General features: G+C 45.1%; 1 protein-coding gene across 1 annotated transcript in view; it reads right to left on the bottom strand.

The window, feature by feature from the left end:
* Positions 1-13,493: 13,493 nt before the first annotated feature.
* The window catches only part of LOC119310012 (protein DETOXIFICATION 21-like), a 1,462-nt gene continuing 401 nt past the window's right edge, over positions 13,494-14,554 (bottom strand). Inside the window, exons 2-5 of the mRNA XM_037585883.1 lie at positions 14,326-14,382; positions 13,991-14,229; positions 13,709-13,827; positions 13,494-13,580 (exon numbers count right to left, since the gene is read on the bottom strand). Coding sequence (XP_037441780.1) covers positions 13,494-13,580; positions 13,709-13,827; positions 13,991-14,229; positions 14,326-14,382 — 502 coding nt within the window. The remainder of the gene's footprint in view (positions 13,581-13,708; positions 13,828-13,990; positions 14,230-14,325; positions 14,383-14,554) is intronic.

The following is a 14,554-nucleotide window of genomic DNA, read 5'->3' as shown; positions in this document are numbered from 1 at the left end:
GGAAGGGAGGAGAGGATGGGACGAGGATTTCTCGCGACACGGGGAGGTGGACGGGGGGAGGAGGAGGCGAGGGGAGGTGGGGTGGAGATGCGACGCGAATGGGGGAGGGAAAGGCGGAGGAGGGTTGGGGGTGGGGGGCTACTGGGCCGTTCCAGCGCCGTGTTCTTTGCCGTCTGTCAGTTCTTTGCCATCTGTTTTTTATAAGCAGATGGCAAAGACGTTCTTTGCCATCAGCTGGCAGATGGCAAAGAGCTGGCTGATGGCAAATTCCCAGTTTCCAGTAGTGGAAGAAGCTGAAGAAGAGGCATCAGATGTGCCCACTGATGATCTAGGTAGGTCCATTGCCGATGCAAAGAGAAACTACGCAAGTGAGAAGGAGATGTTGAAGTTGCAGCGCATGTTAGAGGATCACAAGAAATTGTTGTACCCAAATTGCGAAGCTGACAAGAAAAAGCTGGCCACCACACTGGAATTGCTGCAATGGAAGGCAGAGAATGGTGTATCTGACAAGGGATTTGGAAACTTGTTGATAATGTTAAAGAAGATGCTTCCAAAGAACAACGAATTGCCCGAGAGTACGTACGAAGCAAAGAAGGCTGTCTTCCCTCTAGGATTAGAGGTGCAGAAGATACATGCATGCGCTAATGACTGCATCCTCTACCGCGGTGAGACCGAGGATTTGAACGTGTGGCCGGTATGCGGTGCATTGCGCTATAAGATCAGCCGTGATGACCCTGGTGATGTCGAGGGCGGGCGCGGCAGGAAGAAGATTCCTGCCAAGGTGATGTGGTATGCTCCTATAATACCGCAGTTGAAACATTTATTCCAAAACAAAGAGCATGCCAAGTTGATGTGATGGCACAGAGAAGACCGTAAAAAAGACGGGAAGTTGAGAGTACCCACTGACGGGTCGCAGTGGAGAAAAATCGAGAGAAAGTATTGGGAGGACTTTGCAGGTGATGCAAGGAATGTATGGTTTGGTCTAAGCACAGATGGCTTTAATCCTTTTGGGGAGCAGAGCAACAAGCATAGCACCTGGCCTATGACTCTATGTATGCATAACCTTCCTCCTTGGTTGTGCATGAAGCGGGACTTCATTATGATGTCAGTGCTTTGTGATACGTCTCCAACGTATCTATAATTTTTGATTGTTCCATGCTATTATATTATCATTATTGGATGTTTTGCAATCATTTATAGTCATTTTATGTCATTTTTGGTACTAATCTATTGACTTAGTGCCCAGTGCCAGTTGCTATTTTCTGCATGTTTTTACATCGTAGAAAATCAATACCAAACGGAGTCCAAACGCAATGAAACTTTTTGTGGACTTTTTTGGGCCAAAAGACATCCAGTGGGCCAGGAACGCACCTGAGGGGAGCTCCGAGGGGAGGACAACCCACCAGGGCGCACATGGGGGCCCAGGCGCGCCCCGGTGGGTTGGGCCCTCCTTGTTGGCCTCCCGCACCATATCTTTGCTCTATAAATACCCCAATATTCCAGAAACCCTAGGGAGTTGACGAAAATTAATTCCAGCCACCGCAGAGTCCCACCAGATCCAATCTAGACACCATCACGGAGGGGTTCATCATGTCCATTGGTGCCTCTCTGATGATGCATGAGTAGTTCTTTGTAGACCTACGGGTCCGTAGTTAGTAGCTAGATGGCTTCCTCTCTCTCTCTCTCTCTCTCTCTCTCTCTCTCTCTCTGTCTCTCTCTATCTCTCTGTCTCTCTCTCTCTCTCTTGATTATCAATACAATTGTCTCTTGGAGATCCATATGATGTAAGTCTTTTTGCGGTGTGTTTGTTGGGATCTAATAAATTTTGAATTTATGATCAGATCTATGTTTTTATCCATGAAATTTATTTGAGTCTTCTTTGATCTCTTATATGCATGATTGATTATAGCCTCGTATTTATTTTTCGATATTTGGGTTTTGTTTGGCCAACTTAATCTATTTATCTTGCAATGGGAAGAGGTGCTTTATGATGGGTTCGATCTTATGGTGCTTGATCCCAGTGACTGAAAGGGAAACTACACATATATATCGTTGCTATTAAGGATAATAAGATGGGGTCTATTTCTACATAAATACATATTGGGGCTACATCATGTCATCGTTCTTATTGCATTACACCGTTTTTCCATGAACTTAATACACTAGATGCATGCTGGATAGCGGTCGATGTGTGGAGTAATAGTAGTAGATGCAGGCAGGAGTCGGTCTACTAATCTTAGACGTGATGCCTATATAATGATCATTTCTTGGATATCGTCTTGATTATTTGAAGTCTATCAATTGCCCAAAAGTAATTGTTTTCTCACCGTTTGCTATTTTTCTCGAGAGAAGCCACTAGTGAAACATACGGCCCCCGGGTCTCTTTTCATCATATTTGCCTTTGCGATGTATTTTCTTTTGTTTTTATTTCCAGATCTATTGAACCAAAAATACAAAAATATCTTGCTGCAATTTATTTGTTCCGCGATCTATTTATCCTATCTACCACATTTACCTCACGTTATCTTGCCTATGGCGTCGTACCCGAAAGTGATTGACAACCCCTTTTACACGTCGGGCTGCGAGTATTTGTTATTTGTGTGCAGGGATTGTTTACGTGTTATTAGAAAGTTCTCCTACTGGTTTGATCATTGGTCTCATTACCGAGGGAAATACCTACGATCGCTATACTGTATCATCCCTTCCTCTTTTGGAAAATACCGAATTAGTTCTAGCAGACATCAAAAGGAATTTCTGGCGCCGTTGCCAGGGAGGATCTTCAACACCAACCAGCTTCATAATCACAAATCTCATCTCCTCGCAATTTACATTATTTTCCATTTTCCTCTCGATTTCCTCTCCCTCACTTCACAAAATTTCGTCCTCTTTTTCGTTCGCCATTTTCTCGTCAGATCTGTTTTTCTGTGCAATCTTTTTTGCGTAGTCATGATGCCTCAAAGAAAATATTATGATGCCCAAAACGGACTGCATATATGCCCTCCCAAGGAAGAACATGAGGCGGCGGCGGCTCCATATCGTAAAACGCGATGAATCATTCTCTTTGATGTTTTTCTCCTCGAACGTGAATATATGGAGTTAGAGTTGAGGTCGGTGGAGGTTCATGGGACCCACAAGACCGGAGGGCGCGCCCTCCATCCTTGTGGAAAGGGTGTGGGTCCTCTCTGGTTGATTCTTTCGCCAATATTTTTTATTTATTCCAAAAATAATCTCCGTGAAATTTCAGGTCATTTCGAGAATTTTTTTTCTGCATAAAAATAACATCGTGGCAATTATGCTGAAAATAGTATCAGTCCGGGTTAGTTTCATTTAAATCATGCAAATTAGAGTCCAAAACGAGGATAAAAGAGTTTAGAAAATTAGATACGATGGAGACGTATCAGTCGCTTCCACTACTTCCATCTCTACTACTCCAGAAGGTTTAGCCCGGGCCAAGATGAAGCGTCAACTCAATCACCGCTACGACCTAGTGACCCGTGCGACATGAAGACGTAGCCTCAATGACCTCCCGGTTCGCCGCATGTTGACGTCAAATAGGGGCAACCACGCTTGGAGCAAGGTGCAAATGGGGTGGCCCACTATAGCAAGCTCACTTGAGGGGGGGTTTTCTTCTGTTTTTCTCTTTCGTTTTTAATTTGATTTTTTTAAGAACCTGCCTATTGGATATTGTTTTATGGATCTAATTTATATTAAACCTATTAAAAATAAGAAATATTTTTAAATCTTCAATGGGTATTAAGAAAAGTTAACCTCCACTTAATTAAAAAGTTATTGTATATAAAAACAGTTTGCCATATATTTTAAAAAATCAGCATCCATTAAAAAAGAGTTCAAAGCATATTAAAAAAACCTCAATGTATATTCAAAAATAACACTATATATAAAAACCATATATTTAGAAAAATCATCATAATTAAAAAAAGGTCAATACATATTTAGAAAAATCAGTGTATATTAAAAAAAGTCATTATACATAATAAAGTTCGTCATATATTGAAGAAGTTGACAATGCATTAAAAAAGACTCAACATATATCAAAAATTGTTCAATATGTATGAAAAAATTCAATGTGTATTAAAAATATATTCACCATGCAATTAAAAAAGAAAAGACAATTAGAAAAAATAAAAATGGAAAAATAAAATAAAAGACAAAAAAGGAAGAAAAAAAGGAACGGAACATAAAAAAAACTCCCTGAAAACCGGACACACAGTGAAAAAGTCACACAAAACCGCAAAATAAAATCAGTAAAACCACTGGGAAGCTGACAAAATGCCAACTTGGGTTGCGACCAGCAGCGAACGACCGCAGGCGTCGGCGTCAACTAGGAGGAATTACTAGCCTCGAGCCGTCGACTACTTATTCACGGCCGGGGTTCCTATATCCCCCCTTCCTCTCTCTCCCTCGCCACTCTGTCTTCCTCCTCAAATCTTGCTCTGCACTTGATCCAAACTCAAATTCGTGAGAGATATCCAGTACGGTAGAGGCCAGGGAGGGACCATAGCAGAATGAAGCGAGCTCTTCTGGCCTCCGCTGCTGCTGCGGGCTTGAGCACGCAGGCGCAGCAGACGCCGTGGCTCCTTCTGCTGCTGGGGGTGGTGGCCATATCGGTCATGGTCCTCCTCTGCGGCAACAGGCCGGAGAAGAAGAAGGCCAGCAGGGCACCGCGGGCGGCGGCGACCACTGCAAGTTCGACGTCGACCACATCAGCCGACGGTAATAATACCGCCCACTTTCTTGCTGCGGCAGCTGTAGCTTCATCTAGCAGAGGCGGTGCCGCGGCGGTGCTTGTTGCGGCGGAGGGGGCGGTGGCGGAGGGGGCTGTGGTGGTGGCGGTGGCGGAGGAGGCTGTGTTGGTTGCTAGATTCTAGCTAGAGGAGCTGCAGCGCAGGAAAATCCGGAGCTGCTACGGGACTCTCTAGTCTCTATAGTATGGATCCCTCCCTGCAGTTACTACTTAGTAGTCGATCACTAGATTTGGGTCCATTAGCTTGATGATGTATGCAAGAAACATTTGGTACTGCTATGTATGAGATTGCGAGCTCGATCTCTCAATCATGGCTCCGCAAGAGCTTAGCTTGGTTTATCTATGTTGCAGAGCATGCATGTTACACTGTTAGTCTGTTACATGCTTGATTTCACTGTTTATTTTCTCCTTCTGATTCTGGGGATGATTTCACTACTCCTTATCAGTGTAATGTTAGGACCAAAGAATGCATGTGTCATTGGTTCTATCAAGTGTGCAATGAAATTTACTACGGAGTAGCTAGTAATTCCTTTTCTGTTCCTAAACGATCTGAAACCCACGGTTTATCATGCTGTTATTTAGTATATTATTAAGGCTACTGGCTAGGGCTTTTGTCAAATGGACTAGTTGAGCATCAGTAATGATGGCTTCAAGCAAATATCTTCAAAACGCTAGAATTAGATCAAGTAAATGGTTTGCCCGGATGCATGTTATTCGGTTGGACGAACAAAGCTGTGACCTCAACATATCAGTAACACTCTGATCTCAAGACTCATGTTCATCATCATCATCCATGTTTGTCATTTTGTTTGATACATGCAGCTGCAGGATGCGTGTGAGTTACGATCGTCCCATTGCACCAAAATGTTTTGGATGCATGTTACCTAGCTAGCCTACGGCAACAGCAGGTATCATGTGCTGATCGTCCCATTGCACCAAAATGGAAAGACGAAATGCGATGTGAGGAGTGCCAGCAAACACTAGCTAGTTACTGCAGCCTTATCTTTTCGGTGGCTTGGACATTCATATGCAAGCACCGCACCACCGTTGTTGTGAATAAGGTGAAGAGCCTCGCTCGTGCATGCTTCAATGGTATATGCATAGTGATTTCTCTCACCTAACATCCTACCATGTCCTAGTCTAGTATCAACCAAGCCAGATTCTCCATCAAATGTAGCCCCAAATATAGTTGATTTTCTTTTTTTAAACGAGATGTCTGGTATCTTTTTTAATAAAAGTTTGATTCACATTTGCTTTGAACAATTTTGTTTATTTGTATGAGATATTTAAAACAGGACCAATATTGAATATATTTTCAAAAAATCTTCAAAACCTAAATGCAATATTTTTTAAACTATTCATATGGACAGTAGTTTTTATTCAGATATTTTTCACTCTGTTTCAGAGTGCACCATCTAAGTGTATCACACAAATTCTTATTTTATAATATAAGGATGTTTTTTAATATATTTTTGTTGAGTTTCGTTGTGCTTTAGAGTGCACCATAATGTTTCATTTTGTGTTGGTATGCTGCATCTATTTTTGTGGCATTGCCTCTATCAAGTGCGCAATGAACTTTACTACTAATTCTTCCGTTCCTAACAATCTGAAATCCCCGGGTTATCATGTTGTTATATACTCCCTCCGTTCCTAAATATAAGGTGTATTAGTTTTTCAAAAAGTCAACTGTTGTCTACGTTTGACCAAGTTTACAGCAAAATATATAAAGATTTATAATACTAAACATATAAAATGTAAAAATATAGTTCATGATGAATCTAGTGATAATGATTTGGTATTCTAGATATTGATATTTTTGTCTACAAACTTGGTCAAACTTAGAGAAGTTTGACTTTTTGGAAAAATAATACACCTTATATTGAGGAACGGAGGGAGTATTATTAAGGCTAATAGTTAGGGCCTTGTCAAATAGACTAGTTGAGCATCAGTAATGATGGGTTCAAGCAAATATCTTCAATGCTAGAATTACATCAAGTAAATGGTTCGCCCAGATGCATGTTATTCGGTTGGACAAACAAAGCTGTGACAGAGTTTTTTCTGACTGAATCCATCCATAAAGCCGCCAAGGAAACCTCAAGATATCATCAACACTGTGATCTCAACACTCATGTTCATAATCATCACGGAGACAAGGACATGGACTCATGGTCCATGTTTGTTATTTTGCTTGACACATGCAGCTGCAGGATGCGTGTGAGTTACGATCGTCCCATTGCACCAAAATGTTTTGGATGCATGTTACCTAGTCTACAACAACTACAACAGACATCGATCATGTGTTGATCGTCCCATTACACCAAAATGGAAAGGTGAAATGCGATGTGAGGAGTGCCATATAACACTAGCTAGTTACTGCAGCCTTATCTTTTCAGTGGCTTGGACATTCATGCATGGAGCCACCATTGCATGCTACATTGGGATATGCATTGTGATTTCTCTCACCTAACATCCTAGCTAGTATCAACTAAACCAGATTCTCTGTCCAAGGTAGGCACAACTAGTTGAGTTTCATTTGAAAATTAGATGTCTGATATCTTCGTAACAAAAGCTTGATTCATATTTTGTTCAAACAATTGTGTTTATTCTGATGAGTTATTTAAAATAAGACCAAATTAAATATATATTTTAAAATTATTTATTCACAACACAAATGCAATATTTTTTTAACTACTCATATGGACAGTGGTTTTTATTTAGTGCACCATCTAACATGTAACACACAAATTCAACTTCCTACAATATAAGAATAATAATTATCTATTTTTTTTGTGTTTCATCGTGAGAGTGCACCATAATGTTTTTGTGTCAGTGTGCTGCCTTAATCTGGTGTGCACCACAATGTCTTATTGTTTCAGTGTGCTTCAACCAATTTTGTTGGGTTTCACCATATTTTGGGGTGCACTATAATGTTTCCTTCTGTACTTCGGTGTTGCCTTATTTTATTTTATTTTGACTTGTTCAGTTGTGCACTACAACGTTAATTTCTTTGTGTTTCACACCATTTTTTTTCTGGATTTCATCGTGTTTTGGAGCCATTATAATGTTTTCTTTTGTGTTTGTGTGCTACCCTGTTCCAGTGTGTATCATAATGTTGCATTGTGTTTCTTGTGGTTCGGTCAATTTCCTATAAGTTTCCTCGTGTTTCAAGATTGTCAAAGCATATTCGATATGGGCATGTTTTGAAGATATAATTGGAAGAAAGACACAGGTTCGAACGTAATATTTGTCCAAGATTTGTTTCAACATACACAGTTGTTTAATAGTTTCAGAATAAAAAATAAAATCCATGTACTAGTGAGTGGGAGAGAAAACTCATTGTGTGTGCGGTGTACGAGGCAAGGGAGTAGAGAGGTGGAGGGAATCTAGGGAAAACATTGCCACGCATGACGGAAAAAGGTGTCACATGGAAGGAACACTATTTAGTGAATACATTGGTGGAGGTGTGAACGTCCAACTCGGTGCATGGCAGATAATGCACAGGACATGTGCATGGGAGAATCCCTTTCTCCTGAATTTATATACTGAAATGTACTTCTGCCTAACTTTATCAAGGATTTCTTCTCAAGTAAATATGTGCATAAGACCATGTATGGCTATAGTTCGACGTAACTTTATAATGATAAAAAACGACCCAGCCAGCATTGTCAATCTCAAATTCTTGCCGGTGTGCTTTGAGTCTATGTCGGGTCTAAAGCAATTATGACAAGAGCGAGGCTTTTTTCACTGGAGGAGACCTCGAGGAATAGCTGTGTGCTGCCCACATGATGAACTGCCAGCTCAGGACCCTTCCTATCAAATACCTAGGGATGTCGTTAACTAATTGTCATCTAACAATCGAAGACTTTGAGTTTATCATGGACCGGGTCGGCAAGCGATGCGAACCATGGATTGGAAAGCATTAGTCGACCGGGGGAAATCAACGCTCATAAACTCTTGTCTGTCCAGTCTCCTAATGTTCATCATGGGCTTCTTTTTATTACAAGTGCGAAATTTGATTATGTTCGATTCAGACTTTTTTGGGAGAAGGATTCTGGAAAACAGAGCACCATATGCGCCCCCAAGGAGGTTGGGGGCTTAGGGCATCTCCAGCCGTTCGGCCCCCCAGGGCGCCTAAATAGAGCGGCCTGGGGGCGTGCCGGCGCTAGTTCGGCCCCTGGGGACGACCTAGCTCCCAGTCACGCCCCCACGCGCCGGCCCCAGGATGCGGGAAATTTAAACTTAGTCGTTCCCGCTCTCAAAAGACGCCGCAAATCCGGCGATCGGACGTAATCTGGCGTTACAAAAAACAGAGCGCCGCCGCCGCAAGTTCGCGTGCGCAACGATTCACTCGGCGGGGTCGGCTCCAGGCGTTGGCGGAGTCGGCGTGCGCGGGCTCGTCGGTGTCGGAGCTGCTTCGGTGCTGGGTGGTCGGGTCGAGGCAGACGACTTTCCATGCTTCGGCAAGGCATTCCTCCTCCTTGGACGTCCACTTGATGCGCGGTTCGCCTGACCTAGCCGCCCGCTTCTTCTTCTTCTGGCGCCCCTTCGTCGGAACAGGAGCCGGCTCCTCCTCCTCCTCCTCCTCCTCCTCGTCCTCCTCCTCCTCCTCGGGTTCCTGCGCGTCGTCACCGTAGACGTAGCCGAGCTCGGCCTCCATGTCGCCGCTGAGGTCCACTACCTCGTCCCGGGAGACGCGGCGGCCGCGGTCGATCCTGTCGCGATGATGTCGTCCATGTCGGCTCCCGTGTCGTCGGCGTCGCTGAGGTGCGAGAAGGGTAGCGGTCCACGGTAGAGATGGGGCGTCGGTGTGGACGCGTAGGCGGCGGGCGGCGAGTAGTTGTATGGAGGGTACTGCACGCCGACGAAGGCGGGCGAGGGCGTGCGCGTAGCGGGGTGACCATGAGGGAAGGTCACGTTTGGGTTGAACCCACCGTGCCCGTCGCCGTCGGCGTAGCCGGGCGACGATGAACCCCATGGAGATCCGGTGCCTTGCTGTCCCCAGGGCGCGTACTGGGCGTGGCTGACGACGGGTGGATTCATCCCCGCCTGGTCGACCGATGAGGAAGACGCCGCCGCGCGCGCCGCGTTGTCGCGGGCCTTCTTGGCTATGGCCCTGTTCCGCCTGTCGGCGCTGACTGCTTCGCGCCGCTGAACTTCCACCCTCCACTCGGCGTTCGACAGGCCCGGTGGCTTCGATGGCGGCGCCCTCGGCTTCCTCTGCTTCGGCTGGGCCACGGCGCCAGTCGCGGTTGCCGCCGCGCGCGGCATGGCGTACTTCTTCGGCGGCATGGCGTACTTCTTCGCGGCGAGCGGGAGGGGGTTTGGCGGGAGAAAGGGAGAGAATGGCGGGAGGAAGGCGAGCGAGCGGGAGAGATGCGAGGGAAAAGCGTCAAGAAACGGCGGGAAAAGGCCCTCGGGTCGCCTCCAAGGCGGGCCCACGCGCCTTTTTCGCTTGTGCCGGCTCCCCAAGCGCCCCCCAGGGCGCCGGGTTCGGCCTGGGTCCGCCGGCACCAGTTTTGGCCCGAGCCGGCGAAAAACGGGCTTCTGGGGGTGCGACTGGGGCCTTTTTTTGGCGCCGGCGCGGCAAAATCGCCTTGGGAGGGCCTGTTGGAGGCGCGGCTGGAGATGCCCTTAGGCATCATCAACACCAAACTCATGAATTGGTGTTTGCTGACCAAATGGGCTTGCAAGATCTTAACAAGGCAGGTGGGCCATGGCCAGATATCATTCGCCATAAATATTTGCAGAGAGCCCTCTTTGTGAAGGCTTCGACCGCACATGGCTCACAATTCTGAAGATCCGTCACTTACTCCACATTGGTGCGGTCATCACTAGGGAATGGAGAAACCATAGTGTTCTGGCTTGACCAATGGATTGGACAGACCCCTCTAACATATGAGTTTCCTGAGCTGTTCACCATTGCCCGAGATCGTGACGCGATGTTTAGTGATATATATCAGCATGGCCAATGGCGACACACACTCCAACGACCCCTGGGACAAGCGGAGCACACAGTGGTAAAGATTGGCAATATTATTAGGCTTGATATCTCCCTAGATGACAGAAGGTACCTTCACTTGGAAGCTTGAACTTTCTGATCAGTTCTCCACCAAATCCTTATATCACCCTTTGCATCAAGGTGCGGCCAAATTTCAAGTTATGGATATCTAGAAGGCAAAGATTCCCACCAAGATCAAGATTTTCTTAAGGCAACTTACTAGAGATCACCTCCCATGTGGAACTGAAGTGCAAAAGCGACATGATCCTGGGGATGGACTATGTGCTTTTATGTGGTGTGGTCGAAGATAGAAGCCATATATTCTTCTCTTGCATCATGGCACAATTCCTTTGGGGTGTATCAGAGAAGTTACTAGGTGTAGCTGGGCGCCGACATGTTTTGCTGACTTTCACACCATTACCACACGAATGTTTGGCAGCACATGTAGGATGACGTGGCTAGTTCTTGCTGGCTTGGGCCCTTTGGCAAACCCAGTGACAAAGCTTTGATTGAAGGAATCTTAATTGAACACCTAGCTCATGTTTTTGTACAAAATGACTATCTCATGCAGCTATGAAGCCGCTAAGCAAGATCCAGGACTCGTCGATCACTGATGATTGAGTCGGTCGGCTCCGAAGGTTCGCTAGACAACTAAGGGAACCAAATCAAGTAGACGAAGAGTGATTGGTCATCTACGGCGCTCCGAGTTTGAGTGTGTGTTTCGGCTTTTGAGCCAAGGGCCCTTCTGGCTTGTATCGTGTGCGTGTGTGGCTTTTGAGCCGCCCAAATGGGCTGTATCTAGATTGTATGTCTTCGCGAACCTTGGGTGTGTCTTTTAAACGCTAAGGGCTTCAGTCATCTAAAGCCGGGCAAGCGCCTTTCAAAAAAAAACATAGAGCAAACACAAATGTTTGACAAGTGATAACTCGTTTACCATAACCATATATATTGTTACCGCGCAAAAGAAAATCATATATTGTTGAATGTTGACCGTGGCCACCCTCTAGGAGCTACTACTTTCTCCCCTTTCCAGAGTATACCAATGTATTTTGTGTCTGTTCAAGTAGTGGAAATGGAACCAACAAGTCAGCCGCGCATACCGCAATAACTCGGCGTTCAACATTCAACACGGCGAAGAACCTTTCATGAAGCAAAGACGCAAGCACGAAGAGCTAGCCTCATGTTAATTCTTTCAACATTTTGATCGTTTTTCTCCGAGTGAAAGTTCAACGGTAACCCCATGCATGACTCGATCTAAGCTATGACGCTACTACATATAGTCCGGCAGCTCTGCCCGTCCGGCACGTCCGGGTCCAGCCGTGTCCAGCTGCGTGCATGCAAGCGTTCACGATGCGAAGAAGGGCTCTGGCCGACCTCAGTGCCGGCGGGAGCGGTCCCAGCGCTGGCACGATAATCGGCGTGTTCGTCGCCGCGGCCGCGGTCATGCTGCTCGCCGCCCTCCTCCGCACCCTCTGCTCCGGGAAGGAACGCGGCGGGGGAGCGAGACACGCGCCTTGGTCAGCGGGAAATCCGGCGAGCGACCCTGCTTCATTCATGTCTAGCGCCATGTTTGCTTCTGCCACCGCAGCTAGCAGCGCCGGTGGCTGTGACGGCGGCGGCGGCGCTGGCAGTACCGGTGGCTGTGCTGGTGGTGGCGCCGGTGGCTGCTAGCAAGTGCCAGAGGAGTATGCGCGCATGTACTAATTCATTGGCTTGCTGCATATAATAGATCCATGTAATTGGTGTGCTCAACCTGCCTTTCGGTCTCTGTTTTTCTGTTCTAGGCTTCTAGCTAGTAATACAATTGCTACTATCACATTCCCCTCTATATTGTATAAACCGCGACAAGTTTCATGTCGACTTGTAATTAAAGTATTAAATTGATAGAATCTACACCAAACTGATTGTTTGATGATGACAACAAGACACAGGATGACAAGGCCAAGCGAATGCAGTTGATATACAAGCACCATGTTTGCTAATCACGGCCAAAATCTTTCAACATGCAACAACGACACTCGTGCCACCAGCTAGCTCACAGCAGTCCAAGGCATATTTTACATGCTGAGGCAGTGGTAGATCAAGCGTCTCTCGAGTAACACGTTTTTCCTTCTCTAATGGAGCCTGCATCACTGCTATGGTTTGCTCAATCTTGAGGAACAACCGTCGACGCGCCTACGCCTACTAATGCTCCACCCATTCATTCTTGACATATTGAAAGAATTGTACTTATCCTCTGAAACGAACGCCACAAGCTCTGATCAAGCAGGACATACAAGTTCCTCTATCTGATGGTGATTCACTACATGCGCCAGATTCTTTGTCTCATGGACTTCCCCCTGAATCTGGCTTCCCTTTGTTCCCATCCGTGATGTACCATCTCTTCAATCTCTCCTGAGTAACCTCTACCTGAAAAATCAGAAGGAATAGAAACCATAATTGAGTACATCTCCTACACCCTTCTAGTCTAGCACACAATATATATACTTATGAACTTCTACACAATAAGTTACACATATGAAGACTTTACTTAACAACATTTGAGTAGCTTCGGAAATCTCAAGATGATATGCCGGCTCAGTCTCTCGGAGGTGCTCATAGGGGTAGGGTGTGCGTGTGTGCGTTCATAGGGGTGAGTGTATGCGCGTGTTTATGAGCGCTTGCGTCTGTACTGATGCTCAAAAAAAAACATTTGAGTACAATAATGATCAAACAATTAACAAAGCTAACCTATTTATCCCAGTCGGTCCTAATTGTTATGAACACAAGTACAATTGTTTGGATCAGTGTTCCGAGCAGCATGCCAACCCAAACGCCCTATAGCAACAATGCAACCAAGGAGATCGAGTTAGGACAACAACTTATTAGAGCCAAGAGGCACAAGGATAATTATTTTAGTAACTGATTGACTGATACAACAACATCATCTGAAATATTGTTCTTACCTTCACATGATATCCAAAAACATAACCAAGGATTGCCCCAACAGGAATACCAATCAAGTAATATGTTGTGATGTTAACATAGGCAACTATACTCTGCCAACCCGCACCGATAGCAACACCTAGGAAGGGATCAAACGGGATTATATTTTCAGTATACCAAAATAATCTTGTATTAGTATAGAAAGCAAATATTTTGCCTTGTTTTTTTTTTCAAAAAAGTTAACCAAACGAAATGATTGTAATATAAATGCATTTAGAATTCAGTCAAATGCTAAAGCAAACCTGATAGCACTGGTTGAACACTGTTCAACAAGATGGAGAAGGCAAGAAGAGGCGACAGGCTAGCAACTGCGGCAGCTACCTCTTCACTGGTGGTAAATATGTAGGAAAGCTTTCCTCGGAAGAAAAGAAAAAATATGAAGAACACAAAGCCTATTGAGAAAGAAGTGATGACGACATTTATGATGGCGAACTTGGCCCTTCTTGCACTTCCAGCTCCGAGCTCATTTGCAACGCGTACTCTATAGCACACAAAATCATTATCATCAAAAATCTGAAAACTTATTCAATAGCATGACATGAACAATAGGGAGTTCTAATTAAGATCGAGAAGTTACCCTATTGCAGACAAAAAGCCAATAGAAATCATCATCTCCCAACCGTTGATGTTAAGGCTACAGATTTCAGAGATAGCAAATCACATTACTTAATTAGTTTCTCATGTATCACGACAACGAAACAATATGAAATACTGAAATGGAGCTGCAGATCTCAAGACTCATGTTCATCATCATCATGGAGACATGCATGGACATGGACTCATGGTCCATGTTTCTCATGGGGCTT

Source organism: Triticum dicoccoides, chromosome 5B, assembly GCF_002162155.2.
Source record: "Triticum dicoccoides isolate Atlit2015 ecotype Zavitan chromosome 5B, WEW_v2.0, whole genome shotgun sequence".
Lineage (NCBI taxonomy): Eukaryota > Viridiplantae > Streptophyta > Magnoliopsida > Poales > Poaceae > Triticum > Triticum dicoccoides.
The sequence above is the reverse complement of the archived record's forward strand: the minus strand, read 5'-3'. Positions and strand labels throughout refer to the sequence as shown.